The 13,548-nt window shown below is 30.3% G+C and overlaps 2 protein-coding genes and 1 non-coding gene across 3 annotated transcripts; 2 read left to right on the top strand and 1 right to left on the bottom strand.

Annotated features, from left to right (window-relative positions):
* The first annotated feature begins 524 nt into the window (after nucleotides 1–524).
* LOC145208797 (type I secretion system membrane fusion protein PrsE-like) lies at nucleotides 525–2,024 on the top strand. Its single transcript, XM_080079047.1, has one exon. It carries the CDS (start codon nucleotides 525–527, stop codon nucleotides 2,022–2,024), a length of 1,500 nt encoding a protein of 499 aa, XP_079935173.1.
* Nucleotides 2,025–2,049: 25 nt separating this feature from the next.
* On the bottom strand, nucleotides 2,050–2,370 carry LOC145208796 (enoyl-[acyl-carrier-protein] reductase [NADH] 1-like). The gene has a single exon (XM_080079046.1). It carries the CDS (start codon nucleotides 2,368–2,370, stop codon nucleotides 2,050–2,052), a length of 321 nt encoding a protein of 106 aa, XP_079935172.1.
* A 10,157-nt stretch (nucleotides 2,371–12,527) lies between these two features.
* Trnav-uac (transfer RNA valine (anticodon UAC)) lies at nucleotides 12,528–12,602 on the top strand. The gene has a single exon. It is a non-coding gene; the product is annotated as a tRNA-Val (tRNA).
* The last annotated feature ends 946 nt before the right edge of the window (nucleotides 12,603–13,548 follow it).

Below are 13,548 nucleotides of genomic sequence, written 5' to 3'. Positions count from 1 at the left end.
CACTAGTTTTACATAGTGACTATATATCGATTCAAGGTACACCCTACTGGCCGGAACCTAAAAGGATTGATTATGCATCTTTTACTGATCTGCTATATGACGACCACTTATATATTATCTTACCGGTTGTATCGTCTATTGATGATAATAATATTTCTAATACTAACTCATTACTTTCTTTTGATTTTATGTTTTGTAAAGATTTCTGTATACCTTTCAAAAGAAAACTTGATTTATCTAGGGTTATAATGGGTGCTGATGGTACTGATGTTTTGAATGCTATTGACGATGATATTGTTGATATACTGTCAAATTGGGGTGTCTTTTAGGTTTTTATCCATGGTTTGTTATGATGTTTATAGTAAGGTTAAATTTACTTTGATTGTAAAAAATAAAGTATTTAGAGCTATGTTATTTAAACTATTTTTATTTTTTTTATTTATAATCTTGGTAATTGAATTAAATGTTAAGGTAATAAATTTGATTGATACTTATATCATAAGGTTAAATTTTAAATAGCGATTATGGGTGAATCTAATAATACTGAAAATACAAAAGACGTTGTTGTTAAAGATAGCAATGTTGATCTTGAATTAGTTAGGGATGATAAGTCTGTGTTACTGATGTTGGTTGATTATGTCTCACTAATATTCATACCTCCTTTTTCTTCGTGTTCACCAGAGTTAAAAAACATGGTGCAGAAGCCAAAATATGTTGCGATTGTAGTGATATTGATATTTTTTGGTATATTTGGTAGTTGGGCCGCTTTTGCACCTTTGAATAGTGCTGTAATTGCTTCTGGTTCCATTGTATCTTTTTCTAATATAAAAAAACATACGATTCAGCACCTTGAAGGTGGGATTATAGAAAATATTCATGTAAATGAAGGTGATGAAGTTTCGAAAGGGCAGTTGTTGTTGAAAATAAAAGATGTGAATGCTGAGTCTCAGACCATTTTACTACAAGAAAAACTAGACGTGTTAAATGCTACTGTTGATAGGTTAAATTCAGAAAAAAGGCTTGCTTCTTTTGTAGAGTACAGTGATTACCTTATTGAAAAGGCAACGAATAATAATGAGATTATAATAGGTGCTATTGAAGCTCAAAATGATATTTTTAATTCTAGAATGAATTCAGTTAATTCTCAGATTAATATAATAGATAACCATATAGACCAAATATATAAAGAGGTGGATGCGTTGGATTCACAGATTGAAGCTGTTTCCTCTCAAAGGAATATTATATATGATGAACTTGGTGCAAAAAGGGTAGCTTTTGATAAAGGTTTTATTGAAAAAGCCCATATAAGTGCTATAGAGAAGGAATATGTATCTGTACTAGGTCGTTTGGGAGAATATAAGGCGAATCGTGCTAGGGCTATGCAAAAAATCTCTGAAGCTGAGCTGGAAAAAGTGAAGTTTATAAATTCTTTCAAGTCGGATATATCGAGTTCTATCAATGATATTCAGTCATCTATTGAAGAAATAAAGGCAAAAATTTTAACTATTGAAGATATTATTAGCCGTACGTATATAAGAGCACCTTTTGATGGTGTTATAAGTGATATGAAAGTCTCTACTATTGATAGTATTGTATATCCTAGGTCTGAACTTCTTGAGGTTGTTCCTGTTAATAAAAACTTCATAATAGAATCCCGAATACCAGTTCAAAATATTGAATCTGTTATAAACGCTTTTAAAGACGAGGATAATTTACTTTCATATGGTGAGTATAGTGGTATAAAGACTGGAATAAGAATGCCATCATTTAGCTCACGAAGGGTTGGTGTTATTGAGGGTATTACGTTTTATGTTTCTGCTAATGTTATCTCAGAATCTGGTGGTTTACCTTATTATCGCGCCCGTACAATAATTCCAGAATCTGAATTAGGAAAGCTTCATGGGTCAGAACTATACCCAGGTATGCCAGCAACAATTTTTGTGATGTCTGAGTCTAGAACTTTACTAAACTATCTTTTCTATCCTTTATATTCTGCTGTAGAAAGTTCTTTCAGAGAAAGGTAGTGTTTGTTTTTTTGTGGAAAATTGATCATTCTTCAGGATCTTTGCTTTGTTTCATACCTGTTATGCTATATCCTCCATCTGCATAACCTGTTGTTCCTGTAACACCAACGGAAAGTTCGCTAAGAAAATATAGCGCAGAGTATGAAACCTCTTTAGCTGTTATATTACGTCTTAGCGGAGAATTATTTTTATTCCATTTTAATATGTAATTGAAGTCTGAGATACCAGATGATGCAAGGGTTTTAATAGGGCCAGCAGATAAAGCATTAATACGAACATTATCTTTTCCTATATCTGCTGCAAGGTAACGCACGCTTGATTCAAGAGCAGCCTTACATACTCCCATTACATTATAGTGTGGCATAACTTTTTGAGAGCCATAATATGATAAAGTTAGTATACTTCCTCTTTCTTTACTTATAATGGGTAAAAATATTCTAGTGATTTCTGTTAATGAATAACAAGATATATGCATAGAATTAAGAAAATTTTGTAAAGATGTATCAGAGTACCTTCCTTTTAACTCATTTCTATCTGCAAACGCAACAGCATGTACTATGAAGTCAATTTCACCAAAAAGTTCTACACACCTATCATATGTATTTTGAATTGATTGAGTTTCTAAAACATTACAATATTCAATTTCTGAACCAAAGGTTTCTGCAATCTTTTTTACCCTAGGTTTTAAAGCGTCACTTGCAAAAGTTAGAAGCATTTCTGCTCCAGATTCGTGCAAAGTTTCAGCTATTTTATGTGCTATAGACAAGTTATTTGCTATTCCAAAGATTACACCCTTTGTTCCTTTCATTAGGCCGTGCATAAGTTATAAATAAGTATTATTCAACATGACTAAGGTAATGATAAATATTTTTGGTACATTTTGCAATAATTTTAGCTGGATTGATTGTTGAAAAGTATATTTTCCATATTTCTGTTATATTTGTCCAACACATTATTAAAAGCAACCTTTAATAGATCTGACACTGTATTGATGCGTTCTTCATCAATTGATGGATCAAATTTAAGGCACTGTATTTTCAAGCTGTACAGAAGCTCTACAGTTGCCAATCCATCTTTTGATGTTGACTCTACATACTTGTTTGCATTTATAGAAGAGTAAGCTTTTTCTATTTCTTCTGGTATTGAAGGTGTTTTACCATTCATTATATCATTAAACATGTTCTTTGTACTTTGTATGAACTCTGGTGTGGTATCAAAGAGTTTTTTATTTTCTTGTTTTATTTTCTTATAAGCGTCTGAAATTGCTTCTTTAAAGGATGATATTATTTTTAATTTATTATTGTTAGATTTACATATAGAACTTTTAATTTCTATGTTATTGATAGAAAGGTCTTTTTTCTCTAAATATATTTTGACTGTTCCTGCTCCGGATTCACCACACATTAAATTATTTTTAGTCATGATACACACTCTCTCTTGACATGATATTAATAATAAACCTGAGTATAGGAAACTCACAGCATATTATTTACTGCGAATAAACTATATAATTGCTGTATTTCAGCAACATATCATTATGGTATGTTAATATTTAGTGTATTTCAATACAATAGGGTTCATACAAATATATTACGATAATTTAAGAACTCCTTTCATAATAGTAATATATATCATGAATAATAACTATGTTTTTTGAATATCATGGTTTAGTTTTTGCTATATTTACAATTTTGCTTTTAGGAAATTTATCATATATTGATTGTAGCAAATTTGAATAGCACTCAGTTATTGTGCAATCGAAGAAATTATCTGATATTTTATTTGAAATTTTTTTTAACTTATCTTTATCTATATCAGAAATTTTTTTATACAATAATAATTGTATAGATTCATCTTTTGCCTTGTAGATAATCATTTTTCCTTTAATTTCTTGAGCGGTATCATTGTATCCTTCGTTGCATAACATAGTAGAGATATGATCCATATCAATTGAATCAATTGTTGTATCTTTAGTGTTGGTAAGATGTTTGTCATTTGATGAGCTATTTATTTTTTCCGAGACTTTTACTTTTTTTAAGTTATCTACTGTTGTAATGAATCTTGCGTTGTCAGGATTTTTTTTTTTGATTTGTCAGAGTATTGATCATAGTTTTTTATTATCTCACTAGGAGACGGTAGAGAAGCTATATTGCATAACTTAATGATCAATATTTCTGATGCATGAAAAGTATTGGGTGCGAACCTCATATCTTCTATTCCTTGTATTATAACAGACCAAATACGTGATAATTTTTCTATATTTATATCAGAAAAATTAGGATTGTCAGGACTTGTCCCTGATATTTTTGATTCTGTGAGGTGGTGTATGGCATCTAGCATTTGGTTTATAACAGTGTGTGGGTTTGATGTTTGGCAAGATGATTTAAATAGTGATAGGGCACCTTTGCTGTCTTTTTTTAATATCATAGACAGTATGCTGTGTATAGTTTCGGTATCTTGTTGTCCGAGAACAGTATAAACGTCGCTTTTTGTTATAACATCTTTCTTATATAAAGAGCATTGCTCTAAAATACCTATTGCATCTCTTAATGAACCATTTGAGTTATGTGATATTATAGACAAAGCATCATGATCGAATTGGATAGACTCTTTTTCTGATATTATTGATAGTAATTTTGTTGTGTGTGATTCTGAAACAGGGTGTAGGTTAAATGATTGTGCGCGTGAAGATATTGTATCTGGTATTTTGTTTATATTAGTTGTGGCAAGTATAAAAAATACCTTATTTGAAGGTTCTTCTAATGTTTTTAGTAAAGAGTTAAAAGCACTGTTAGATAACATATGTGCTTCATCTATTATGTATACTTTTGACTTTGATATTGAAGGTAGGTACTGTGAATCTGACACTATTTGCCTCATATCTGATACACTTGTATTACTAGCAGCATCTATTTCAATAACATCAGGGTGAGAAGAGGAGGATATTAACGAACAAGATTGACATGAGTTACAAGGTTCATGAGATGTTCTAGAAGAGCAATTTATAGACTTTGCAAGAACCCTTGCAAGGGAAGTTTTTCCAACCCCAAAATGTCCATGTAGTAGTATCACAGGGCTCAACAAGCCAAGTTGGATAGAGTTTTCTATTATTTTAATGCTGATATCTTGACCAACAAAGCCAGAGAAAGTGCTAGGCCTATATTTATTGAATAAAGAAATATACATACAATAACCATGTTTGTGTGGCTTGACCTGAAACTCACAACTGTAGCTGCTACATTTCTGTCCTGACTAGGTTCGCTGCTGTTTCACCCAAGCCAATGAAATCATACCATAGAAATTATATGTGAACAATGTGTATATATTAGTTACTGTTATAAAATATTTATTTCACAGTATTTATGCCAGATAATATGTCATGATATTGCTTAATAACTTTGTTCATTCCGTACATTATAGACTCAATAACTAATGCGTGGCCTATGGAAATTTCATCTGGTTGTACTATGTTTGATATATATTCTGTATTTTTCAAATTTAGGTCATGTCCTAAATTTACTTTTAATCCCAGGTTACGAGCATAATCAGATAAGTTTTTAATTTCATTTACAATGGCATCTTTCTTATTTTTATCGTTATAATTGAGGGCATATTCTTTAGTGTGAAATTCAATAGCATCGGCTCCTAAAGAATAAACGTAATCTATAACATCCTTATCAGGATTAACAAAAAAACTAACTTTTATGTTGTTATTTTTTGATTTTATCATAGATACAGACCTTTCTATAGAGTTTTTATTTTCGTTTACAAAAAAACCTCTTTCTGTGGTCTTTTCTCCTTTCCTAGAAGGAACCATAGTTATTTGTGATATGTTATTATTTATGATGTAGGATATATTTTTTTCTATAACTGCAGTTTCTATATTAAACGCGACAATATCTTTAAATTTGCGAGATAATATTTCAACATCTAGTAATGTTATATGTCTTTCATCTTCTCTGGGGTGCATTGTAATAAAATTGCACTTATTAGATACAATTAAATCAACAAACTTTACTATATCAAGAGAGTTATATCCTCTAGAGTTACGTAGTAGTGCTATTTTATCTATGTTTATGCTTAATATAGTCTTTTTTACATTACTCATTTGAGGAATTTTGTTTAGATTCATTGTTTTGTTTATCATCTTTGGTTTGGCCAGGAGTTGCTTTTTCTATGGAACTATTTTTAGCGTTTTTCATTATCTCTGATACATAAGACCTTGATATTGTGACTTCAGTTTTATTATTTATTAACGCTGTTATTATGTCGCTACCTTTTTTTACTTTTGTTACTGTTGCAATTATTCCTCCAGCAGTTAGTACCCTATCTCCTGGCTTAATACCATTAATCATTTCTTTGTGAGTTTCAATTTTTTTATTTTGAGGTCGTACTACTAAAAAATAGAATATAAAAAATACTATTATTATAGGTAAAATACTAGTGATCAAAGAAGGGTTTTGTGCGCCATCCATTGTAGAATGCTCTATATCATAAGAGGCGGTTAAATCACTTTCATTATTATCCATATACAAAACTACCATTAAAAATAAGGAAATACGGTTACAATGATATATCAATACTTTTGTTATCACAATTGTTTTATTAGCTACTATAAGAAATATCATCTCGTTATGATATTGTTTATGCTTGTTTTATTTGAATATATTTTTAATAAATACTTACTATTCAATTATTTGTGATTTCAATATCTCTATTTCTTTTTTTATCTTTATTATACTTTGTATATCTTGATATGTTTTATTTTTTTTATTTTTTATATGGGTTAGCTCGTTATGATAATCTTTGATCTGAATCTCATTTAATATTTTCCTCCAAATAGATAATGCGTCATCGTAAGTGATGCTTGTATCATGTGTGATATTTAGCATACTGTCTAACTTTTCGTTTAGTATGTCATCTATATCTATATTATTTTTATATAGAAAATCTTTAATTGACTCGTTTGGGTCATTGTTATTTGCAAAGCTGATTATGTTTTGTTGTATATCCGTTAATCTTCTATTTTCAAATTTAATTAAAGCAAATACCTCTTCCCTATTTTTATGAAAAATTATTCTAGGGTGGATCAATGTTAATTTTAATAATATTTTTTTTGATTCGTCGGAATCAATGATTTGTGATAGAGGGCTATATTGTGTTGTTATTTTTTTTTGATACTTTATAGATGATATCTTGTTTTGAAAAAAGTATTGAAAGTGATTATATATTCGCTTCTCCTCTATAAGTTTTAAGTATTCTTGTAAGTGTTTTTCAATTTTTACAAGGTTTTCAGGTGTTTTATTATACAATGATAAATTGTGCTTCTTTAATGATATTTGCCATAGTGCTTCTGATAAAAAGATGTTTGTTTTTAACAAGTTTACCATACCATTTTTTCCTTGAGATGAAAGAATGCTTTCTGGATCGGAATTATTCGGTAAAATCACACATCGGAATTTGTCTATATGTTTTGCATATTTTGAAATAATAAGTTTAATTGTTCGGTCTAGGGCAGTAGTACCGGCATTATCCCCATCAAAACATATTATTATTATTTTATTTAGTGAAAGTAATTTTTCTATATGTTCAACAGTAAGTGATGTACCTAATACTCCAACGCATGAATTTAAACCAACTGAATGCATTTTAATTACATCAAAATATCCTTCAGAGAGTACAATATACTTTTTGTTTGATGAATTGAAATTATTGATACCATATAATGTTTTACTTTTTTTAAATAATTCTGTTTCAGGAGAGTTTATATATTTTGCTCTTTTATCATTCTCTATAAATGTTCTTCCTCCAAATGCAATTAAATTATTAGAATCGTCATATATAGGAAATGTAACTCTATTATATAAGTATTCTTTGCTTGACTCTGTTAGTATTCCATTTTTTCTTGCTTCTTCTACCGTATATTTGTGAGATCGAAAGAATTTTATTAATCCTTCTCTAGGGCAGAATCCTAGGTTGAATTTTTTTATAGTAATTAAATCTATCCTGTTTAATATATAGTTCAATACATTTTGGTTATTAAAAAGATTGTCAACAAACCATTGATTTATATGTGTTAACATTATTTTTTGTGATGTATCTCTGATATTTTTAACATTATGTTTATATTGTAAATCTATGCCTGCATTATCTGCTAATATCTTAACAGATTCTGAAAAAGTTAAATTTTCTGTTTTCATGAGGAATGAAAATATGTCTCCATGCTCTCCACATCCGAAGCAGTGGTATATTTGTTTTTTATTATTTACAACAAATGAAGGGGTCTTTTCGCTATGGAAAGGACAAAGTGCTATAAAGTTATCATTTTTTTTGGTTAGTTTAACTTTTTGCCCTATGATTTCAGATATACTTACCCTATTTTTGATTTTTTGTATATCATCCATGTATATTAATGTGTTATTTTGAAGGAAATATTATAGCGCACGCTACTACATAATCTTCTTCATCTGTTATAGAGATTTCTATATTTTTCTGTAATATATTTTTTATGTATAACAGTGGTTTTCCCATGCTATTGTTTTTTACTGATATATCAGACATACGAAGTTTTTCTTTCATACCACCGATTGCTTTAATGTATGACTCTTTCACTGCAAATCGTTTTGCAAAGAATTGATTGACGGATTTTTGTGATTTTAGCAACATAGAACAATTTATCTCGTGTTGAGAAAATACTCTCAGCTTGAATTTAACTCCATATTTTGATAAAAGTCTTGCTATTCTTGCTGTTTTAACTATATCTATTCCTATCATATTGAAATTACTGTAAAATTAAATGGAGAAAATACATAAGTGAGGTATTACAATAAAATTTATGAGTATAAAATTTAATTGCAAAATACTTCAGTTAAGTGGTGTATGGTATGGTAAAATATACGAACTAATAATATTGAGAAGATAAAGTTATTGTAACATGGGTATAGTTATGATACAATCGCGCATCGCATTCATGTTAACAAATATTTAATCATTGATTGTTACTGCATTTTATGTTAAAATAAACAAATATTGATGAATAAATTTGATTTTTAGGAGGTGTGTCATGGTTAACAGTTCTTATACCCTACATAATGATAAGGGTTTTATGGAGAGGCTTAACAAGAATTTACATGAGTTTATAAAAAATGGAGAGTCTGATGATGGTGATGACGACTTTGATATAAAAGTAAGTAAGCAATGTCAATCTGTAAATAATATAATTGGTGATTTTCTTTCTCGATATAAGATAAACATAGAAGATTTATCAAAAGAGGAGGCTTTAGGGGATTTGCAAGGCCAATATAACGATTTTGCAAGAAGTGTTTCAGTAGAAAATAAATCACCTTCAGATGATGGAAAGATGAATATTGGTGTAGAAAAATTAGATACCGATAGCGTATCTTCAAACATTTCAGAGAATAGTGAATATTGTCGATATAAATTCTTGGGTTACACGTTAAGAGTAAGCCTATCTGCATTAACAGGAATTATTAGAGCTATATCAGATTTCATTTTAAATGGGAAATCTGTTCCATTGATGGAAGAAAGGTTAGAAGAGTTAGATTACATAATATCTAATTTCCCTGGAATGGAACAAAGAAAATCCAAAAGAATTATTGATCAAGTAAAAATTGCATTTTTATTGTGTTGTATGTCGAAAAGGAATTTAGATTCACTTCTTTCCTCCATGACTCAATCTTCGTTGTTAAATATATCTAAAAATATTTCCAGAGTTGCGATTTCAAACTTATTTATATCACACATGGTTAACGATAAGGTGAGCGGTGTTAGTGTTCCATTAGTATTAAGGAGTGCTTTATACTCTATTATGGATAACATTATTGATATGAATAGATCTGTTAAGAAGTCCCATGATGAAATGGAACGTATGAATAAAAATAAAAGTGATTTAGGCTTATCGAATGTCGATAAAGATACTAGATCTATAATTATGAATTACTTTAATAACAATAGAGTTACTAACACTATGATGCGTGAAAGGGGGCTTGTTACTAATACTTATGAACTTGTTTCAACCGTAACAAGCACTATGTACAATATGCTACGGCATTATTCCTCCAAGGGTATTAATTTATTACAAAACACTATTGAAACTATTAGAGAAAAGTCTGTCGCTTCTCGTGATATTAGTGACGAGAATTTTAGGAATACTGAAAATATGAGATCTGAAGCCTACATGCCAGTTATAATATCATTTTCTGTGAGTACTTCCATGATTTCATTTTCATCTTATCATGATCGTACATCCCCCATTTTGGAAAGTTGTTATATTGTACCAGTTGCGCCAGAAGTAGGAAGGACTATGTAATTTCACTATTAAAATTATATATTGGCATTTATATTTCTTAGTGGGTGTTTTTTTAAGCGTTTGTATGTTACTATAAATATTGTTTCTATTATTGTATTTTGTTGATTATAAATGAATATTAGTACTCGTTTTATTAAACCCTCTGAGATACGTAAAGATTGGTACTTAATTGATGCTACCAACGTTGTTCTGGGTCGCTTGGCTGTGTACCTAGCTTTTCGTTTAAAAGGTAAGCACAAACCTTTCTATACAGATTATATGGATTGTGGTGATTGTTTTGTTGTTGTTAATTGTGGCAAAATACACCTTACAGGTAGTAAGATGCTTACTAAGAAGTATTATAAACATACCGGGTATCCTGGTGCTATAAAGGAAGAAACTCCTTATACTATAATCAATGATAAGAAGGATCCTGCAAGGCTTGTTAGGATGGCTGTTACTAGGATGATTAGTAAAGGGCCATTGCGTAATAAAATAATGAAAAACCTTTATTTATATTCTGGTGCAGAACATAAGCATCAAGCACAAAGCCCTGTTATATTGGATTTTGCATCTTATAATAGGAAGAATGTCTGTTAGTAATTTTTTTTGATGAAATTTGTATGTTAACTCGGGAGACTGATAAAGTTGTTTCTAGCTCTAAGTTTGATAGTATGGGCAGAATATATAGTACTGGGCGTAGAAAAACTTCTGTGGCTCGTGTTTGGATCAAAAGAGGCGCGAGTGATATGGTTGTTAATAAGCGTACTATTAAGGAATATTTTGCTACTAGTGAGTTTTTTGATAGAGCAGTTGCACCTCTAATGTTTTTAAAGGAACTTGATAACTTTTCTATACATGCTACTGTCAAAGGTGGTGGTGTTTCTGGGCAAGCTGGGGCTTTGAGTCTTGGTATTAGTAGAGCTCTTAGTATATTTGATACAGAGTTTGCTAGGGTCCTTCGCAAAAATGGTTTTCTAACTCGTGACTCTAGAATGGTTGAGCGTAAGAAATATGGTCAGAAAAAAGCTAGAAAATCTTTCCAATACTCTAAACGTTAAGCTATATCCTTTTTTGTAATATAGCATTTGCCTAGCTGTGCCTTATATGTTTTTTATTATTTGGGCAGCCTTGAGCGCATAGTATGTTAATATAGCTCTTGCACCTGCTCTTTTATAGCTTATTAGTGATTCCATCATGCTAGGTTCTCCCATGCTGAATATCATTTGGTATTCACCGCTTGTCTGATATGCAAATATAGGCTTTGTAACTTTTTGACTCGCTTCATATATTATGTCTAGGTACATTGTACCTGGTTTTACTATGACCATATCTGCGCCTTCGTGTATATCTTGGGTAATCTTTTCAATTGCTTCTATTCTATTGGAAAAATTGAGCTGATATGATGATTTGTTTATATTTTTTGTTATACAAGACCCTATAGCACTACGGAATGGGATGTATAATGTTGAAGCAAACTTTGCTGCATATGAGAGTATTGCAACTTTATTATGGTTTGCATTATTAAGTACTTCTCGTATATGGTGTACTCTGTGATCCATCATGTCAGAAGGGGCGACTATATCACATCCTGCTGCTGCATTGACTAATGATTGTTTACATAAAGTTTCTACAGTTAGTTCATTATCCACATAATCATCCACGAGTATTCCATCGTGTCCTGTATCTGTATAAGGGGTCCAAGGCTATATCTGCAATTACGCCTATATCATTTGCGAATGTAGATTTTATTTTTCGTATGGTTCTACATACTAAATTATCTGGATTAAATGCTTCATCTGCACTCTTTGTTTTTAATTTTTTTTCTACAAAAGGGAAAATAGCTATAGCTTTAATGTCAAGATTAATCGCATTTTCTATGGTTGCTAATATGCTGTCAAGGGACTCTCTATAAACACATGGCATATTTGGTATTGTTTCTCTTTTTGTTATATTATCTCTTATAAATATTGGTAGTATTAGGTCAGTTGTTAAAATATGATTTTCTTGTAACAATGAAATTAACCATTTTTGAGTTTTGTTTCTTCTAATACTGTGTGATAATGCACTCATTTTGAAAATAATATGATGATAAGAAATAATTCTATCATAATACAGTGACGATATAAATTGTTTTGGTTTGTTTTAAGTGATTGTTGAAATAAAGTGTTTTTTATGAAATAATAAGATACATAGGGCGGTTAGCTCAGTGGTACAAGAGCGTTTCGTTTACACCGAAGGGGTCAGCGGTTCGAATCCGTTACCGCCCACCATCCAATATTTCTGTTCATCTATGTTTATTTCGTTTGATTCACATAATACTGCATGATTTTTCATGTTGAAATGTGGGCAATGCGTATTTCTAGGTTGCTGGATGGAGGTGTGTTATTATTCTTTGCTTCTTGCTGGGATTTATTGTTTGTTTTGATGTACGTTGTTTCTGTCTCATCTGTTGCGACAGGCATCACGTTGTAGCTTCCATTCTTACTTTCTTCATTTGTAGTGTGAGAATTGATATTTGACATTAATCTACATATTTGTTTAAAAAGCTTTTGTGTGGTTGTTGTAAATAACCTAATATGTTCTACATTATCGAGTTGCTTTTCAGTTCCTATAAAGTCAAACCCAATGTCTATTAAATTAGATTGTATTTGACTCTGTTTTTCTTTATTGTTTTCACAAAATATAATTAAACTATTATTACCTATTTGAACTGAGGGATCTGATGAACCATTGTTTTCTTCAATATCTATGGTTGAATTAGTGTTCTGAGTGTTTATTATTTCATGTGTAATTGTTTTAATCATTTTGATAAATTCTAACAAGACAGACTTGCTTTCATGGGGGTGGTCACCACTGAAGCATATATCAGTTATATAATATACATTTTGTGTTTCTTGAAAGCGTTGAAGAAAAGGATTGTCAGTATAGTGCATTTTTTTTTAGCTTATAAACTGTAATATGGCCGGTGATGCACATTCTGTGATATTGGATATGGGTATGTGGTGGCATTCTTTATTTTTACTTAAACAAGAACATGTTGTATTTTTTGTGATCTCTTCTGGTCTTTGTGTAGTTTTAGTGTTATGCATGAAAATTATATTTTAATTACGCATTATATTATGATAATTATTTTTTATATCAAGGTACACTTTGTATATTATTGGTAAAAATATATAATTTATATTCAATAATAATACTTTTCTAATAAAATAG

The sequence above is a fragment of the Phallusia mammillata genome, unplaced genomic scaffold (assembly GCF_965637545.1).
Source record: "Phallusia mammillata unplaced genomic scaffold, kaPhaMamm4.hap1.1 HAP1_SCAFFOLD_356, whole genome shotgun sequence".
Classification (NCBI taxonomy): Eukaryota; Metazoa; Chordata; class Ascidiacea; order Phlebobranchia; family Ascidiidae; genus Phallusia; species Phallusia mammillata.
Note: the sequence above shows the minus strand (reverse complement) of the source record. Positions and strands in the feature narration are given on the sequence as shown.

Excerpts from the sequence above, each read along its gene's own strand:
- LOC145208797 (XM_080079047.1), top strand. The coding sequence starts at position 525 with ATGGGTGAATCTAATAATACTGAAAATACAAAAGACGTTGTTGTTAAA.
- LOC145208796 (XM_080079046.1), bottom strand. The coding sequence starts at position 2,370 with ATGGGAGTATGTAAGGCTGCTCTTGAATCAAGCGTGCGTTACCTTGCA.